The sequence below is a fragment of the Myxocyprinus asiaticus genome, chromosome 43, assembly GCF_019703515.2.
Source record: "Myxocyprinus asiaticus isolate MX2 ecotype Aquarium Trade chromosome 43, UBuf_Myxa_2, whole genome shotgun sequence".
Lineage (NCBI taxonomy): Eukaryota > Metazoa > Chordata > Actinopteri > Cypriniformes > Catostomidae > Myxocyprinus > Myxocyprinus asiaticus.
This window is the reverse complement of record NC_059386.1, coordinates 31,967,623-31,983,858: the sequence shown is the minus strand read 5'-3', so window position 1 is coordinate 31,983,858 and position 16,236 is coordinate 31,967,623. Positions and strand designations below refer to the sequence as shown.

General features: G+C 42.3%; 1 protein-coding gene across 2 annotated transcripts in view; it reads left to right on the top strand.

Moving 5' to 3' along the window:
* The window catches only part of LOC127434061 (multiple C2 and transmembrane domain-containing protein 1-like), a 59,703-nt gene that overhangs the window by 19,841 nt on the left and 23,626 nt on the right, over positions 1-16,236 (top strand). Inside the window, exons 6-10 of one of the 2 annotated variants that reach the window (XM_051686514.1) lie at positions 2,605-2,775; positions 4,946-5,076; positions 5,239-5,425; positions 7,827-7,920; positions 15,877-15,979. In XM_051686514.1, the coding sequence (XP_051542474.1) occupies positions 2,605-2,775; positions 4,946-5,076; positions 5,239-5,425; positions 7,827-7,920; positions 15,877-15,979 (686 nt within the window). Of the gene's footprint in view, positions 1-2,601; positions 2,776-4,945; positions 5,077-5,238; positions 5,426-7,826; positions 7,921-15,876; positions 15,980-16,236 lie in introns of both variants that reach the window. The other variant, XM_051686513.1, reaches the window with a different exon arrangement.

Below are 16,236 nucleotides of genomic sequence, written 5' to 3'. Positions count from 1 at the left end.
GTGTCCCCAAAAATACACTTGGACACTTAAGCTACACTTTGGATGAATTCTATTGCATTAGATAACAAAATATCAACCTAGTTTCATAGAATGAATGTTACTATAACTACATTTTTGCGAACAGAGTTTATGTGCCGCTTTCAACATTTTGCTGCAGTTTCCTGGTGAAATTAACACTAAATGCGCTATAACAACTAGGTGTTTTGTTCACTTTCACACAAATCTAGGGTACTATGGCTTTATGACTTTATAAAAATTTATTTTTGCTCGATTACTAACACCCTGTTATGTTATTATATCAAAACACTTTTACTCTAATGCATCATTTGAAAAACAATAACTTTTAATGCTTTTATTTCAGACCCATCTACATTTACACACTTATACCAATGTAATTAACTTTCGCGGTAGCTCAACTAATAGAGTGTTGGACTTTGGACACATTCAGTAAATGTGCTTTTAATATCGAATTTGCTTTTAGAACACTGCTGCTTAAGTGTGTTAGGTTTAGGTTAAGGTTTATGGTTAGAGGGGTTCATTTTACTCAGTGCTGTAAGCGATTTTTTTCATGGAAAGGTATGCAAGATCTCTGAAAGATATTAATGAAATAAATGCACTGAGATATCTCACCGGACTCTGTGACAACTCTAGACTCTGTAAACAGCAAACAAAAATTTGTCCGCAGTCCACGGCAATGACATTTTCTGCCTGTCAATCATTTTGTGCATTCTCATAGTATCGTAGTTGCAGCGAATTATTGAGGCTTAATGCATTTTTATGCCATGTTGTTCATAACAGTTGTCAGTTGAGGGTGCTATTTTACTACTGTTGTTTTTAACAACCATTTCTGCTCTCAATAAAGCTAATTTTTAAATCTTTGGAGTTTGGGTTTTTGGAAAGAGGGGACGTGGCTCAGTCTTGTGGAAGTAGAACAGCTGAAATTGCTTACAGCACCTTTAAAACCTCCATCTAATATTCACCTTAAAAACCTCATCTGATTAAGACACCATTTCTCTCGCTTTTGGCACCCCACCCCCCACCACTTGACATTTCACTGGGAAATGGCAGCCAGACATGTAATAAAGCACGTAATTTTGGTTTGCAAAAATGTTGCCATTGTCACATAAATTTCATGAGATCAGGCCGCAAAATATTAATGCAAGTGGCATTTATTTTAAAGAAGGATCGCATAAGCACACAATTCAAACATATCATATTTCATAATAAATTAATTAAATTAATAGGTAATTAAATAATCTAGTTATGTTTATATGCTTATAATATAGCGGCCTAATATCTATTGCCCAATATTTGTAGCTTTGGTGGTGCTGGCTGAAGTTTTCAGACGGTCCCTTACCACACCCTCCACGGTTTTAGCATGTTTTAGCACAATGTGAGGACCTTTCAGACGGTCTCTTACCCACCATAGGCACAATTTCCAAAGGATATCAAGGTTAAATTAATGATCTTGAACGATTTCGCGGTGACGCCATTAGAGCTAGTTTAAATAGATTAGATACGGGATGCATCATATTCATCTATAAATACGGGACGTTCCCATATTTTACGGGACGGATGGCAACCCTACTTGGGACTGCTGCTCTGAAATGATAAATGTCCAGAGATTGGATTGCATTCAGACTAGCACGGTAATGGAGCTAGTGCAGGCAACGCTATGTAAAGAGACCTTATCCAGAAAGAACGATTTGTAGCATTTATGGATTATTGTGATTGGACAGCTAATAATTACCATCAGAGAAATGCAGCCTCTTACTCATGATCGTTTATGTAAACCTGGAGATATAGACATGATTCGACAATAGAGGTCACTGTTGTCCCAAACATTGCAAATGTACAGTTCTATCCTTCTAATTGGTCATTTGGTCTCATGACGGAAAAGATCTCGAGACCCAGCAGACAATGACACAGTGGTTGAGAAACCCTGTCCTACAGGATAATGTCAGGGTGACTGTGCGCCAGCTGAAGCTCAGTAGAAGTTGGGTGAGATACAGCAGGACAATGACCCTAAACACTGAAGTGAATCAACTACAGAATGGCTTAAAAAAAAAAAAGAAATCCACCTTTTGGAGTGGCCCAGTCAGAGCCCAGACCTTAACCCAAATGAGATGCTGTGGAACGACCTTAAGAGAGCCATTCACACCAGACATCCTAAGAATATGGCTGAGATGAAGTAGTTATGTAAGGAAGAATAGTCCAAAATTCCTTCTTAATGTTTTGCAGGTCTAATCCGCAGCTTCCAGAAAAGCTTGGTTGAGGTTATTTCTGCCAAACGAGGATCGACCAGTTATTAAATCCAAAGGTTCACTTACTTTTTCCGCAGCACTGTGTTCAATAAATTGTGTTCAATGCTGAAAACTAGCTAATTCTAAAGGGTTCACATACTTCTTCTTGCCACAGGTAATTGTACAAATACTTTTTGGGGTTATTTATATCTCCTTTTGTGTTCTATTGAAAAGGAAAACCATCGAGCTACATAAGGGTGAGTAAAGGGTGACAGAACTTTCATTTTTGGGTGAACTATCCCTTTAACATTCTGTGATGTGTGTGTGTGTGTGTGCGTGTGTGTTTGTGTGTTGACAGCAGCAGCAACAGCAAAATCTGCGACTTTCTGACCTGTACAAGAAGTCTCAGCTGTGGAGGGGAATCGTGAGCATCCACCTCGTCGAGGGTCGCGACCTCATCCCTATGGACCAGAACGGCCTCAGTGACCCGTACGTCAAATTCAAACTGGGCCATCAAAAGTACAAGAGCAAGGTGTGAATGACTGCTGTGACAACACGACCAGTTTAAGACCCATGAAATCAAAACTGACCCTATGCTATAAATGTCCTTGGTCTTATTATGCACAATTCATCAGTTATTCTGAAGTAAAAAAAAGTTGGAACAGGCTATTTGCAATAATTTTAAATAGACCATTTCAAGAATGTAAACAAAAACAAATGGATTAGAACGGTCCAAACTTGTTTCCGGATCCTTTCAACAAAGTCTCTTTTTCAAGGTAAGTCAGTCCACTTGGTGGCCGTTTTTAGAGCGCTCTTGGGCAGTTATTTTTCTATGTAAATGTAACGGGAGCCAGCTGGTAGGTAGCTGTGCAGTATGTAAACCTCACTCCCTTGGTCTCTAGAGGCACACTAGCGACTGACGGTAGAGACTGTAGCTTTTAGCCTCCTCGTTAGCGCGCCCGCCTCCCATGCCAGAGACACCGGTTCGAGTCCCGTTCGGAGCGGGTCGATTAAGACCGGTTACAGTGGTGCCGTGACCCAGACGGGAGTGAGGTTTAGGGGGTGAGTATAGTCAGTAGGTAGCTGTGCAGTATGTAAACCTCACTCCCCTAGCCTCAAGAGGCGTACTAGCGACTGACACTAGAGGATGTAGCATTTAGCCTCCTCGTTAGCGCACCCGCCTCCCATGCCGGAGACACCGGTTCGAGTCCCATTCGGAGCGGGTCGATTAGGACCGGTTACAGTGGTGCTGTGATTCAGATGGGAGTGAGGTTTAGGGGGTGAGTATAATGGGAGCCAGCTGGTAGGTAGCTGTGCAGTATGTAAACCTCACTCCCCTAGCCTCAAGAGGCGTACTAGCGACTGATGCTAGAGGCTGTAGCATTTAGTCTCCTCGTTAGCGCGCCCGCCTTCCATGCCGGAGATGCCGGTTTGAGTCCCATTAGGAGCGGGTCAAGTAGGACCGGTTACATAAACAAGTGTCATGACAGATCTCCTATCTACTTGAATGGGGAAAGACCGAAATCTCCAAAACGGTTGGTCAAGATTACGATAAAAGAACATATTTCAAATAAGCAGTAAAAGTCGCATGTGGCGCCGGCTTAACTCGAGCGACCCGGACGCGACACGTGCTCCAATCCCCGGCGTCACATCTAACTCGTGTTGGGGGTGCGGGTCTGGTGACGCATCTAACTCGCACCGGACCCTCACCACTCCGTTCCTGCACTCTCGAAGATGCCAGCAGGCAGAGACTGGTTTCCCGAGGAGAGGCGCGCTCGGTGTTTAAAGGCAGCGGTGGTGAGACTGTATTTTTTTCATCGACCGTCGGACATTCCAATTTCTTCCATTCATTTTAATAGAAGTGGCCCATCTCTGCTAAATAATCTCTGTTTTGACAAGCAGGAAATGTTCACGGAACAGTGATGTCACTTGACGTCACCAACGAACAGTCCCTGTCTACAGCAACAAAAAACATCTTCTTTGCACTAAGTGCAAATAGTGTTATATGCTATTTACACCCCTAATTTATTTATTTTTTCTCCCCAATTTGGTGGCATAGTGACTCACCTCAATCCGGGTGGTGGAGGAGGAATCTCAGTTGCCTCCGTGTCTGAGACTGTCAATCCGCATATCTTATCATGTGGCTTGTTGAGCGTGTTACCGCGGAGAAATGTGCACATAGAGGCTCACACTATTCTCCACGGCATCCACGCACAATTCGCCACGTGCACCTCCGAGAGCGAGAACAATGTTATAGCGACCACGAGGAGGTTATGTGACTCTACCCTCCCTAGCAACCAGGCTAATTTGGTTGCTTAGGAGACCTGGCTGGAGTCACTCAGCACACCCTGGATTTGAACTCGCGACTCCAGGGGTGGTAGTCAGCGTCTTTACTCGCTGAGCTACCCAGGCCTCCATTTACACCCCTAATTAAGTACTACAGTAAATAATACAGTATAGTGGCATCACTGCAGAGTCCCACAGACACCCTGAACCAACCCCTACTCCTAAACCTAACTCTAATCTTCCCTTACAAAAATTAACCATGGTTTTACTACAGTAAACATAGTATCACCATGGTATTTTGTAGTAAAAATCATAGTAACCACAAAATTAAACATGGTTACTACTGTATAGTCTACAAGATAAGTCTACAATAATACTGTTCCTCTGTTCTGAATGCGTTTCTCCTGTTTGAACAGACAATTGCCAAAACCCTGAACCCTCAGTGGAGGGAGCAGTTTGACCTGCATCTGTTCGATGAGGAGGGTGGAGTTCTGGAGATCTCCGTGTGGGACAGAGACATGGGCAGAAGAGATGACTTCATTGGCCAGTGAGTTCAAACTCAGCTCTGATTCACCCTGGTTTCAAATGCTAATTTTTGTGATTGGTATCTCTCTGTGTACATTTACATTAATGCATTATGCAAAGTGACTTATAATGCATGAGATCAAACCCGTTGAGCTACAGGCGTGTTGATTTTGTGGTGTTTTAGGTGTCAATTGGACCTGTCACAGTTGAGTAGAGAGAAGACTCATAAAGTAGAACTGGAGCTGGATGAGGATAAAGGTACAATAGTACTGCTGGTCACTCTCACAGCCACAGTTGCTGTCTCCATCTCTGACCTGTCAGTCAACATACTGGACGACCCACATGAACGACGACAGATCCTTAAGAGATATGTAAGTTTAAGCCTGTGAGTTAGGCAACTATGTTCCTGCCAAACAGTTTAAATCTCCAGATGGCCATGTCAAGTTCTTTGATTTTGGGAATAAATGTTTCCTTTGAGAGATACATGTATATATGTCTTCCTCGAAGGGGGCGCTTGACAGCTCAGAAAGCCTAATCCTCTATTGAGTGCCACTCAGATCTTTTTTTGGTCTTAAAGACATTTCTAATACAGTGGGTATTTTTTTTTAAAGGTATAGTTCTCCCAAAAATGAAAATTCTCTCATAATTTACTCACTCTCATGCCATCACAGATGTATATGGCTTTCTTTCTTCTGCAAGACACAAACAAAGATTTTTAGAAGTGTATTTCAGCTCTGTAGCTCCATACAATGTGGGTGAATGGTTCCTAAATATTTGAAGCTTCGAAAAGCACATAAAGGCAGTATAAAAGTAATCTATATGACTCCAGAGTTATAATCCATGTGTTCTGAAACGATCCAATTGGTTTTGGGTGAGAATAAATCAAAATATAACTTTTTTTTCACAATAAATCTTGATCTCCTCTGCGATCATGATTTCAAGCTTGATTACACTTCCTAGTGCCATCTAGGGCTCTGCACATGCATCAAGCACTAGGAAGTGTAATCGAGCTTGAAATCATGATAGTGCCTAGAGACTGCAATGGCAAGATGTTCAGTAAAAAACAAGTTATATTTAGGTCTGTTCTCACCCTAAACTGATTGGATCGCTTCAGAACACATGGATTAAACCACTGGAGTCGTATGGATTACTTTTATGCTGCCTTTATGTGCCTTTTGGAGATTCAAAGTTCTGGTTACCATTCACTTGCATTTTGAGGACCTACAGAGCTGAAATATTCTTCTAAAAAAACTTTGTATGAGTTCTGCATAATAATGAAAGTCATACACATCTGGGATGGCATGAGGGTGAGTAAATGATGAGAGAATTTTCATTTTTGGGTGAACTATTACTTTTGTGCCAAGGACCCCCTACCCAAAATATAAAGGCAGCTATATATTTTCGTGTATGAAATAAAATACATGTAGTAAATGTTATATCGTAAATGTTATATAACAAAGACAATGTTGTTTGCAATATTAAATAATTAGCTTTTATCTTATTATTGCACTAAAGCCAAAAGAAAGCATTAAAATAATATTATTGGGAAAATATTTACATTGTATCAGGGTCAGGAATGAACTTTTTTACTTATAGGGCAATACTTGCCCCCTGGGTCTTATTTTTAAGGACAAAAAAAAAAAACTCATTGTATTTTTGTCACTTTCAGTGGCATTTTTGCCCCAAAACCTCCATTATTTATTACCCTACTTTCTATTAAGTTAACAGCTTTTCTTTTTTCTACCCACTATTAGTTTAGGTGTATGATAGGTGTTTAAACCTAACAAAACCCATTAACAATTAAATTAAACTTTATTTTTAGTCTTTAGAAATCAGAATGAAACATAATGTCGAATTTGGTAAACATTTTAATGTATTTATTTATTTTTACACTTCTCGTTGCCCTAAAATTTTTGCTGACCCCATAGTACCCCCTTGTGGACCCCTACGGATCCCCGGACCCCAGTTTGAAAACCCATGCACTAATAAGTATAAATGTGATAATAATCATGTTAATAAGGGATAATTCACCCAAAAATCATTTACTCATTTTCATGTTGTTCCAAACTCGTATGACTTTCTTCTGTGGAACACCAAATGAGAAACTGGCCATGAAAATGTTACACTCTAGTTCTAATTGCCATTCTATCCGCTTATTCTATTTTTATGAGGCAATGTTTGCAGGTTGAATAAACTGATTGACTGCTATCCTGCAGTACACTTGTATAACCAAAAGGGGGCGTCAGATGATAACTAACCAAGTCCAATACAGCGTTAACATGTCCTCTCTCACAATTGAATAACAGTGGGAGCTTAAGCTGTGAATAACTCACTTCGAACAAAGACAGAGAGAGCAAGAGAGCAAGAGAGAGACATCTCCCTTTGCTCAAAGCTGTTTCTCCACTCTATTCACTGTTTGCCTTTGTCCTGTCACTGTCCCCCGGAGGGCCGGTCAGTGAACCGCTTACAGAAAGCCACCACCAATACACACTGACCTTCTTTAATAACAGCTGCATAATGAAGATATATTTGTGAGAGCCACCATGAAATCTGGCATGCCGGCTCAATAGTTTTGTCTCAATGTCCACAGTAAAACAGCTTTGACGTGGACATAAAACTGCTCGCACACTCTGATGGGGGATTAGAGAAAGTTAGGGCTCAGATAGAGCTGTCACAAATATGGATGCATTATGTTAGATTATGCATTAGGTGCTCTGGCTTTCTAATGTGTGTGTGTGTGTGTGTGTGTGTGTGTTGTTGTTTTTTTTTCAGAGTCCTCTGAGGTCATTCTTTAACCTGAAGGATGTTGGAATCGTGCAGGTGAAAATCTTGCGGGCAGAGGGGCTGATGGCAGCAGATGTCACAGGTAAAAAATAGGGATGCATCGATATGGAAATTATGGCCGATAACCATTTTTGCAGATAACTGCTAAATAACTTGTAATACAGGGATAGTTCACCCAAAAATGGCAATTCTATCGTCATTTACTCACCTTCTTGCCATCACAGATGTGTGAATATCTTTCTTCTGCTGAACACAAATGAATATTTTTTTGAAGAATATTTCATAAATTCTCCTTCCTGCCCAGTAGGTGGCGATATGCATGAAAAATCTGAATCGCCAAAAACAAAGAAGAAAGTGAAAGTGAAAGTGGAGATTAATAGTAAAAATGACTTAAATATTGATCTGTTTCTCACTCACACCTATTATATCGCTTCCGAAGACATGGATTAAACCACTGGAGTCTTATGGATGACTTTTATGCTGCCTTTATGTGCATTTTTGAGCTTCAAAGTTTTGGACCCTGTTGACTTGCATTGTATGGACCTACAGAGCTGAAATATTCTTCTAAAAATCTTTGATTGTGTTCAGCAGAAGAAAGAAACATCTGGGATGGCATGAGGGTGAGTAAATAATGAGAGAATATTAATTTTGGGGTGAACTATCCCTTTATAAATCTATTGTATGACTAAAATCAACAGTCAATTTAGGCTTCACAAAATTATAATATACAATATAAAAGATGGATTGTAATGATTTTTACAGGGGTAGTTTGGTTTTTCTACAGTAACCATATTTTAACCATGATATTTGTGATACAGAAAAAGTCATACAGAAAAACCAAAAAAATTTGCCACATAAGAAAACAACAACAACAACAAAAACATGGTTACCGTTTTACTTTAGTAACAGCATGGTTAATTTGTGGTACATGAAAACCATAATTCCTAATTAAATGCTAAAAGTGTAGAATATGGCCTATTATGACACCCTCAAACATCAAAAATATAATTGGGCCTGTAGTAATCTTTCAGTACAGTACAGTTCAGTTTATTCAGTACTATGAAAGAGCCCTCATGTGTTCAATCTCACTCAACCAAAGCGGTTTTCAGGATGTTTTGGAGTCAGTAGCATTGATATCAACATCTGTCTCATTTTTAGAAAAGTTTGATTGAAAGTTGAGCGTATGAAAGAGAGAGTCTTAATTTCACTCCTTCACTCTTATAAAATCATCTAGTTTTTGATGTTTGCTGTTCACTCAGGAGCGGCCCACTCATGGCTTCTGATTTCACACTTCTTCTAATAGCACACCATGGTGGACAGACAAAGCCTTTTAAAAAGCTTTTACACACACAGTTTTCTCTGTTTTGCTTTCTCTAAAAAGACTGACCAGTGCTTCTAAAGACTAAAGACTGACGGCTATAGAGGAAAAGAAATATCAGTAACATTTTACAATAAGGTTCCATTAGTTAACATTAGTTAACAACATCAGTTAACATGAACTAACAATGAGCAATACTTTTACTGCACTTATTAATCTTAGTTAATGTTAATTTTAACATACAGTATAGTAATACATGTTTAATATCAAAAGTTGTATATGTTAACATTAGATAATGCACTATGAACTAACATGAATGAACAATGAACAACTGTAGTTTTATTAACTAACATTAACAAAGATTAATAAATGCTGTAAAAAACATATTGTAAATAGATTTGTCATGATAACTAATGCATTAACTAATGTAAACGAATGGAACCTTTGTCAGAGGGTGAGGGGAGACAAAGGGACCCAAAAGCAGAGGGAAACAGTTCAATGAATTTATTAATGACAGTCACTCAAATAAGGACAGGTGCACCTGGCACTGGCCGCAGAGTCAAACATAAGCCGCTCAATGGGCTAAGGAAAGAGTGTGTTAGTATGATGAATTTTTGCATTATGGAAGTCAGGAGCAATCCGAAGAGAGTCCGTTGAAGCTGGTGTGGTGCAAAGCAAAGCCCAGATGAGATTCTCCCCCAAGACGCGGGCAGAGACCGAGGAATCCTCCTCCACAGGAATTGGTCAACAGTACAGGCAAAGGTGATGGCAAATGGGAAGGTAACCACACCTTTAGAGACAGGCAACCAGCAGACACACAAGCAAGCTCCAACTAAACAAGAGAGCACAGTAACACTTGACAGCGAAAAATACACTGGCAAAGAAAGAGAGGAAACACAAAGAATACATAGGGAGTGTAATCAGAGAGAAGCAGGTGGAATGGGCAAGTAAATCATTGCCGTGATGAGCATCTCCCCCGGAACAATTAGCGTTCCCATGCAAACGCTGATCATGCATGCTGGCTCCACCTGTGAGACACGAGGGAGAGAGAAAAACAAACAACAGTATGAACTGTGACAGTGCCCCCCAGCGGGACGGGAGTGACAGGGTGCAAATTAGAACGCAAAATGGGTTTAACTTTGGAAACATGGAAGACGGGATGTATGTGAAGGAGGTGAGGTCATTTGAGGTGGACCGCCACCAGACTAATAACCTTGGCGTTGGGAAACGGTCCGATAAACTTGGGACCCAGCTTACGTGAGGTGAGACGGAGTGGGATGACCTCTTAACACGAGCACCAGTCCGTAAGAGGGCTTCTCTGGCGGCTTTCCAGGAGCGTCGGCACCTCTGTAAAAACGTGTGAACAGACGGGACCTGAGCATCGGGCTCTTGGGTGGGAAACAGAGGGGCTGGTAGCCAAGGCTACACTGGAAGGGTGACAACCCGTAGACGATCGCAACGAGTTATGGGCATACTCGACCCAAACTAAACTTTCGCTCCAAGAAGAAGGGTTATGGGAGGCCGTACATTGTAGGGTCTTTTCCAGTTCCTGGTTAGCTCGCTCCGCTTGCCCATTTGTCTGGGGGTGGAACCCAGAGGACAAACTAACTGTAGCCCCCAGCTGTCGACAGAACTCTGCCCAAAAACGTGACACAAACTGGGGGCCTCTGTCAGAAACCACGTCGACCAGGAGGCCATGAATATGGAAGACGTGATTAATGAACACTACCACTGTCTCCCTCACTCAGGGTAAATCATGAGGGGAATGAAATAAGCCGCTTTCGAGAACCAGTCCACTACAGTCAAAACGACTGTGTTGCCATGGGAGGGGGGAGACCAGTTACAAAGTCCATGGCTATGAATGACCAGGGTCTTGAAGGGACTGACAACGGTTGGAGGAGCCCAGCCGGGGGGTTACAGGAGGTCTTATTAGTCACTCAAACAGGGCAAGCGGCAACAAACTGATGAACGTTTTGTGCAAGCAATGGCCACCAGAAATGCTTTCTAATGAGCGCTTGGGTACGAGTAGCCCCCGGGTGGCAGGCGACATTAGACGAATGACCCCACTGAAGGACGTGTGTTCGAACTGATCACGGAACAAACAGCTTACCCGCTGGGCAGGAGGCGGGGGCGCGGTGTTACGTAGCGCTATGTGGACTTTAGGCTCCACCTCCCAGGATACCATGCCCACCACTCGAGGGGCGGGGAGGATGGTATCCGCTGGGGCTTGGAGGTCTTGATTTCGAAACATCGAGATAAGGAATCGAGCTTGACGTTGGAGCCCAGGCGGTAAGACAGAGTGTAATCAAAACGTGTGAAATACATCGCCCAGTGAGCCTGCCTAGAGTTAAGACGTTTAGTGCTATGGATGTACTCTAGGTTCTTGTGATCAGTCCAAACCCCGAAATGTATCCCCGAACCTTCTAACCAATGACGCCACTCACTCAAGGCCAACCGGACAGCCAGTAATTCCCAGTTACCGACATCGTAATTCCGTTCTGCTGGTGTTAGGCGGTGCGAAAAGAATGCACACCGATGCATTTTTTCATCCGAGGGAGAGCGCTGTGAGAGGACTGCTCCAACACCGAACTCGGATGCAACCACCTCCACCACAAACTGACTAGCTGACTAGGGGTAATTAAAATAGGTGCAGTGGAAAACCGCTTTTTAAGTTTAGAAAACTTGGCTTCAGCCTGCAGAGACCAACAAAAGTCAGTGCGCGTGGAGGTGAGATCCGACAGGGGCACAGCGAGTTGGCTATAATTTCTAATAAACCTCAGATAAAAGATGGCGATCCCCAGAAACCTCTGCAATGCCTTGCGAGAATCTGGGGTTGGCCACTTGGAGATGACTTTCACCTTGGCTGGGTCCATACGCACTCTCTCGGACAAAACGATGAACCCCAAGAACGGAACCAGCTGTTCATGAAAAGCACACTTCTCCACCTTGACAAACAGCCGATTCTCCAACAGCCTCTGAAGCACCTGCCTGACGTGCTGTACATGGTCCTGTATATTCTGGGAGAAGATCAGAATATTATCAAGATAAACAAAAACAAAAAGATCGACCGTGTCTCTAAGCATGTCATTCACGAGCCCCCAGAAGACGCCGGGGACGTTGACCAATCCGAAATGACCAAATATTCAAAGTGCCCCCTATGGGTGTTAAATGCCATCTTCCACTCATCCCCCTTCCTGATACGGACCAGGTGATAAGCGTTGCGTAGGTCCAACTTCATAAAGACGGACGCCCCCTGCAAGAGTTCGAAGGCTGAGGACATCAACGGCAAAGGATAACGGTTCTTCACCGTGATGTCAATCAGCCCTCGATAATCTATACAGTCTAAGCGAGCCATCCTTCTTCTCCGCGAAAAAAAACCCCGCCCTTGCGGATGATGAGGAAGTGCGGAGACCGAGGAATCCTGCACAGGAATTGTGCAACAGTACAGGCGAAGGCGATGGCAAATGGAAAAGTAACCACACCTCAAAAGACAGGCAACCAACAGACACACGAGCAAGCTCCAAAAAACAAGAGAGCATGGTTAACACTTGACAGCGAACAATAAACTGGCAAGATGGGGGTGTTTCCTGCACAGGACTGGGATTGAGAGGAGGGTGGAGCTGCTGGACCATCACGGTGAGTTCTGCGAGCTGAGAAGCCATCATTTCCAGAGCATGGTTAGAGGCAGAGATTTGATTTTGGTGTCATTCAAGCAGAGCTTCTTGTTGTGAAAGGGCGGAGCGAAGAGTAGTCTCCTCCGCTGGGTCCATGCTGGCCAGTTTATTCTGTCAGAGGATGAGGGGAGTCAAAGGGACCCAAATGCAGAGGGAAATATTTCAATTAATTTATTAATGACAGTCACTCAAATAAGGACAGGCCCACCCGGCACCGGCTGCAGAGAGCAGAGTCAAACATAAGCCGCTCAATGGGCTAAGGAAAGAGTGTGTTAGTATGATGAGTGTGTGCATTGTGGAAGTCAGGAGCAATCCGAAGAGAGTCCGTTGAAGCTGGTGTCGTGCGAAGCAAAGCCCAGACAAGATTCTCCCTCGAGACGTGGGCAGAGACTGAGGAATCCTCCTTCACAGGAATTGGGCAACAGTACAGGTGAAGGTGACGGCAAATGGAAAAGTAACCACACCTCTACACACACGAGCAAGCTCCAACTAAACAAAAGAGCATGGTTAACACTTGACAGCGAACAATAAACTGGCAAAGAAAGAGAGGAAACACAAGGAATAAGTAGAGAGTACAATCAGAGACAAGCAGGTGGAACGGGCGAGTAAATCATTGCCATGATCATCACCTCCCATGGAAACGCTGATCACACGTGCCAGCTTCACCTGTGAGACACGAGGGAGAGAGAAAAACAAACAACAGTATAAGCCGGCACAAATGCCGGAACCATGACAACCTTATTGTAAAGTGTTACCAAAATATCTTTAATGAAGAGCCTTCAAGCTCTGCTCCAATTTTTCAATCTGATCTTTATCGCTTATACACATTTTCTACCCCCAGCTTTGACAGATCACACCGATGTGGGGAAAATTTGCAGACTTACGTGGGATGGATTTAAACATGGTATAATGTGCTAAACGGAGCCGAGAGTACTACAGTCTTATTAGTGTATACTTATTGATATTTAAAAGCAGGTAGCAGGTCAGGTTGCAGATGACCCCCATCATCAGCAAATGCTTTGAGAGACTAATCAGAGATTACATCTGCTCTGTATTGCCACTCAATCTTGACCCGCTGCAGTTTGCTTACCGCAACAACCGCTCCACTGATGATGCCATTGCATCTACAATACACACTGCTCTCTCCCACCTGGAAAAAAAGAACACTTATGTGAGAATGCTGTTTGTAGACTACAGCTCAGCATTCAACACCTTAGTGCCCTCCAAGCTAGATGAGAAACTCCGGGCTCTGGGCTTAAACAGCTCGCTGCGCAGCTGGATCCTGGACTTCCTGTCAAGCAGACGCCAGGTGGTTAGAATAGGCAGCAACATCTCCTCATCACTGACCCTCAACACTGGAGCCCCACAGGGCTGTGTTCTCAGCCCACTACTGTATTCCTTGTACACACATGACTGTGTGGCAACACATAGCTCCAATGCCATCATTAAGTTTGCTGATGACACGACGGTGGTAGGTCTGATCACTGACAATGATGAAACAGCCTACAGAGAGGAGGTGCACACTCTGACACACTGGTGTCAGGAGCACAACCTCTCCCTCAATGTCAGTAAGACAAAGGAGCTTGTGGTGGACTTCAGAAGAAAAGACAGAGAACACAGTCCTATCACCATCAATGGAGCACCGGTGGAGAGAGTCAGCAGCTTCAAGTTCCTGGGTGTCCACATCACTGAGGAACTCACATGGTCCGTCCACACTGAAGTTGTTGTGAAGAAGACTCATCAGCGCCTCTTCTTCCTGAGACGGCTGAGGAAGTTTGGAATGAACCGCCACATCCTCACACGGTTCTACACCTGCACTGTGGAGAGCATCCTGACTGGCTGTATCTCCGCCTGGTACGGCAATAGCACCGCCCACAACCGCAAAGCACTGCAAAGGGTGGTGCGAACTGCCAGACACATCATCGGAGGTGAGCTTCCCTCCCTCCAGGAAATATATACAAGGCGGTGTGTGAAAAAAGCTCGGAGGATCATCAGAGACTCCAGCCACCCGAGCCATGGGCTGTTCTCACTGCTACCATCAGGTAGGCGGTATCGCAGCATCAGGACCTGCACCAGCCGACTCCATGATAGCTTCTTCCCCCAAGCAATCTGAACTCTTGATCTCCCACGATCAAAATACATCAGCACTGCACTTTACTACCCTTACTTTATTACCCTTACTCTTATATCTCACACCGGACTGTCATAAATTATATTATTATTATTATATTATGTTCTCTCTTAACAACTGACTATCAACCGACAGCCTGAATGTCAATACAGTACAATACTGTACATTCTATATATATATATATACTTTTTTTTTTTTATATATTTTTATTTTTAACTTTCATTGAATAATGTGTATCTATATAGTTAAAAAAAAAAAAAAAAAAAAAAAAACAGCGTATTGTATACTGTACAATGTATGTTATTATTTGTATATTGTTGAGTGTAATTATGTGTATATTAGACTTTAAATTGTGTTGTGTTAATTTGATGTTATTGTAAATTGGTATATGTCTCATCACTGTCACGACTGCTATGTTGATCGGAACTGCACCCAAGAATTTCACACACCATTGCACTTGTGTATATGGCTGTGTGACAATAAAGTGATTTGATTTTGATTTGATTTAAGATCTCTGTCATATCAATTAAAAGCAAATAAGCCCATAGCAATAATAATAATAATAACTATTGTCCCTATATTTACATTATATAACTAGAACCCCTCTGGGGGCTTTTTACCCCAAGTGTAGGGAGCCTTTTAATGAATTTTAATCAAAACCACCTTCCGTTATTATTATTTTTTCCACACAAATCCTGTTGCTCCATCAATATTCAATAAAAAGACCAGAAAAAAAGCACATTTTCCTTTAGGTGTGCCTTTAGCCCTGTTGTACCCTATGTTATACTTGTAAGTCTATAGTTATAAAGCTTAACATTTTGGTAGTATGTATACTACAAGTTATTTTAAATATATTTAAATTATTTTATTAGGTATTTTATTTAAATGACTGTATTATATTATGTTTTGTTTCAGGAAAGAGTGACCCATTCTGTGTGGCGGAGCTCTGTAACGATCGGCTGCAGACACACACAGTCTACAAAACACTGAACCCAGAGTGGAATAAAGTCTTCACCTTGTGAGTTACTCTAATTATACTATACACGTCCACTGATGCTCTCAATAGATGACAAATTAGAATATTCACCGCTGACTTATTCTGTCACCTGGACTCAAACATGCTGAGTGGATTGAGTTCACAAAACCAAAACTCAAGATGCAGTTTGGCTTGATTGTGCAATACGTTATATTAAAGGCAACATGAAATCAAAATTGACCTCATTTCCTTTCTTAATAAATTTCTCTGGTATTACTGTGCATGATTCATTAGTGCAT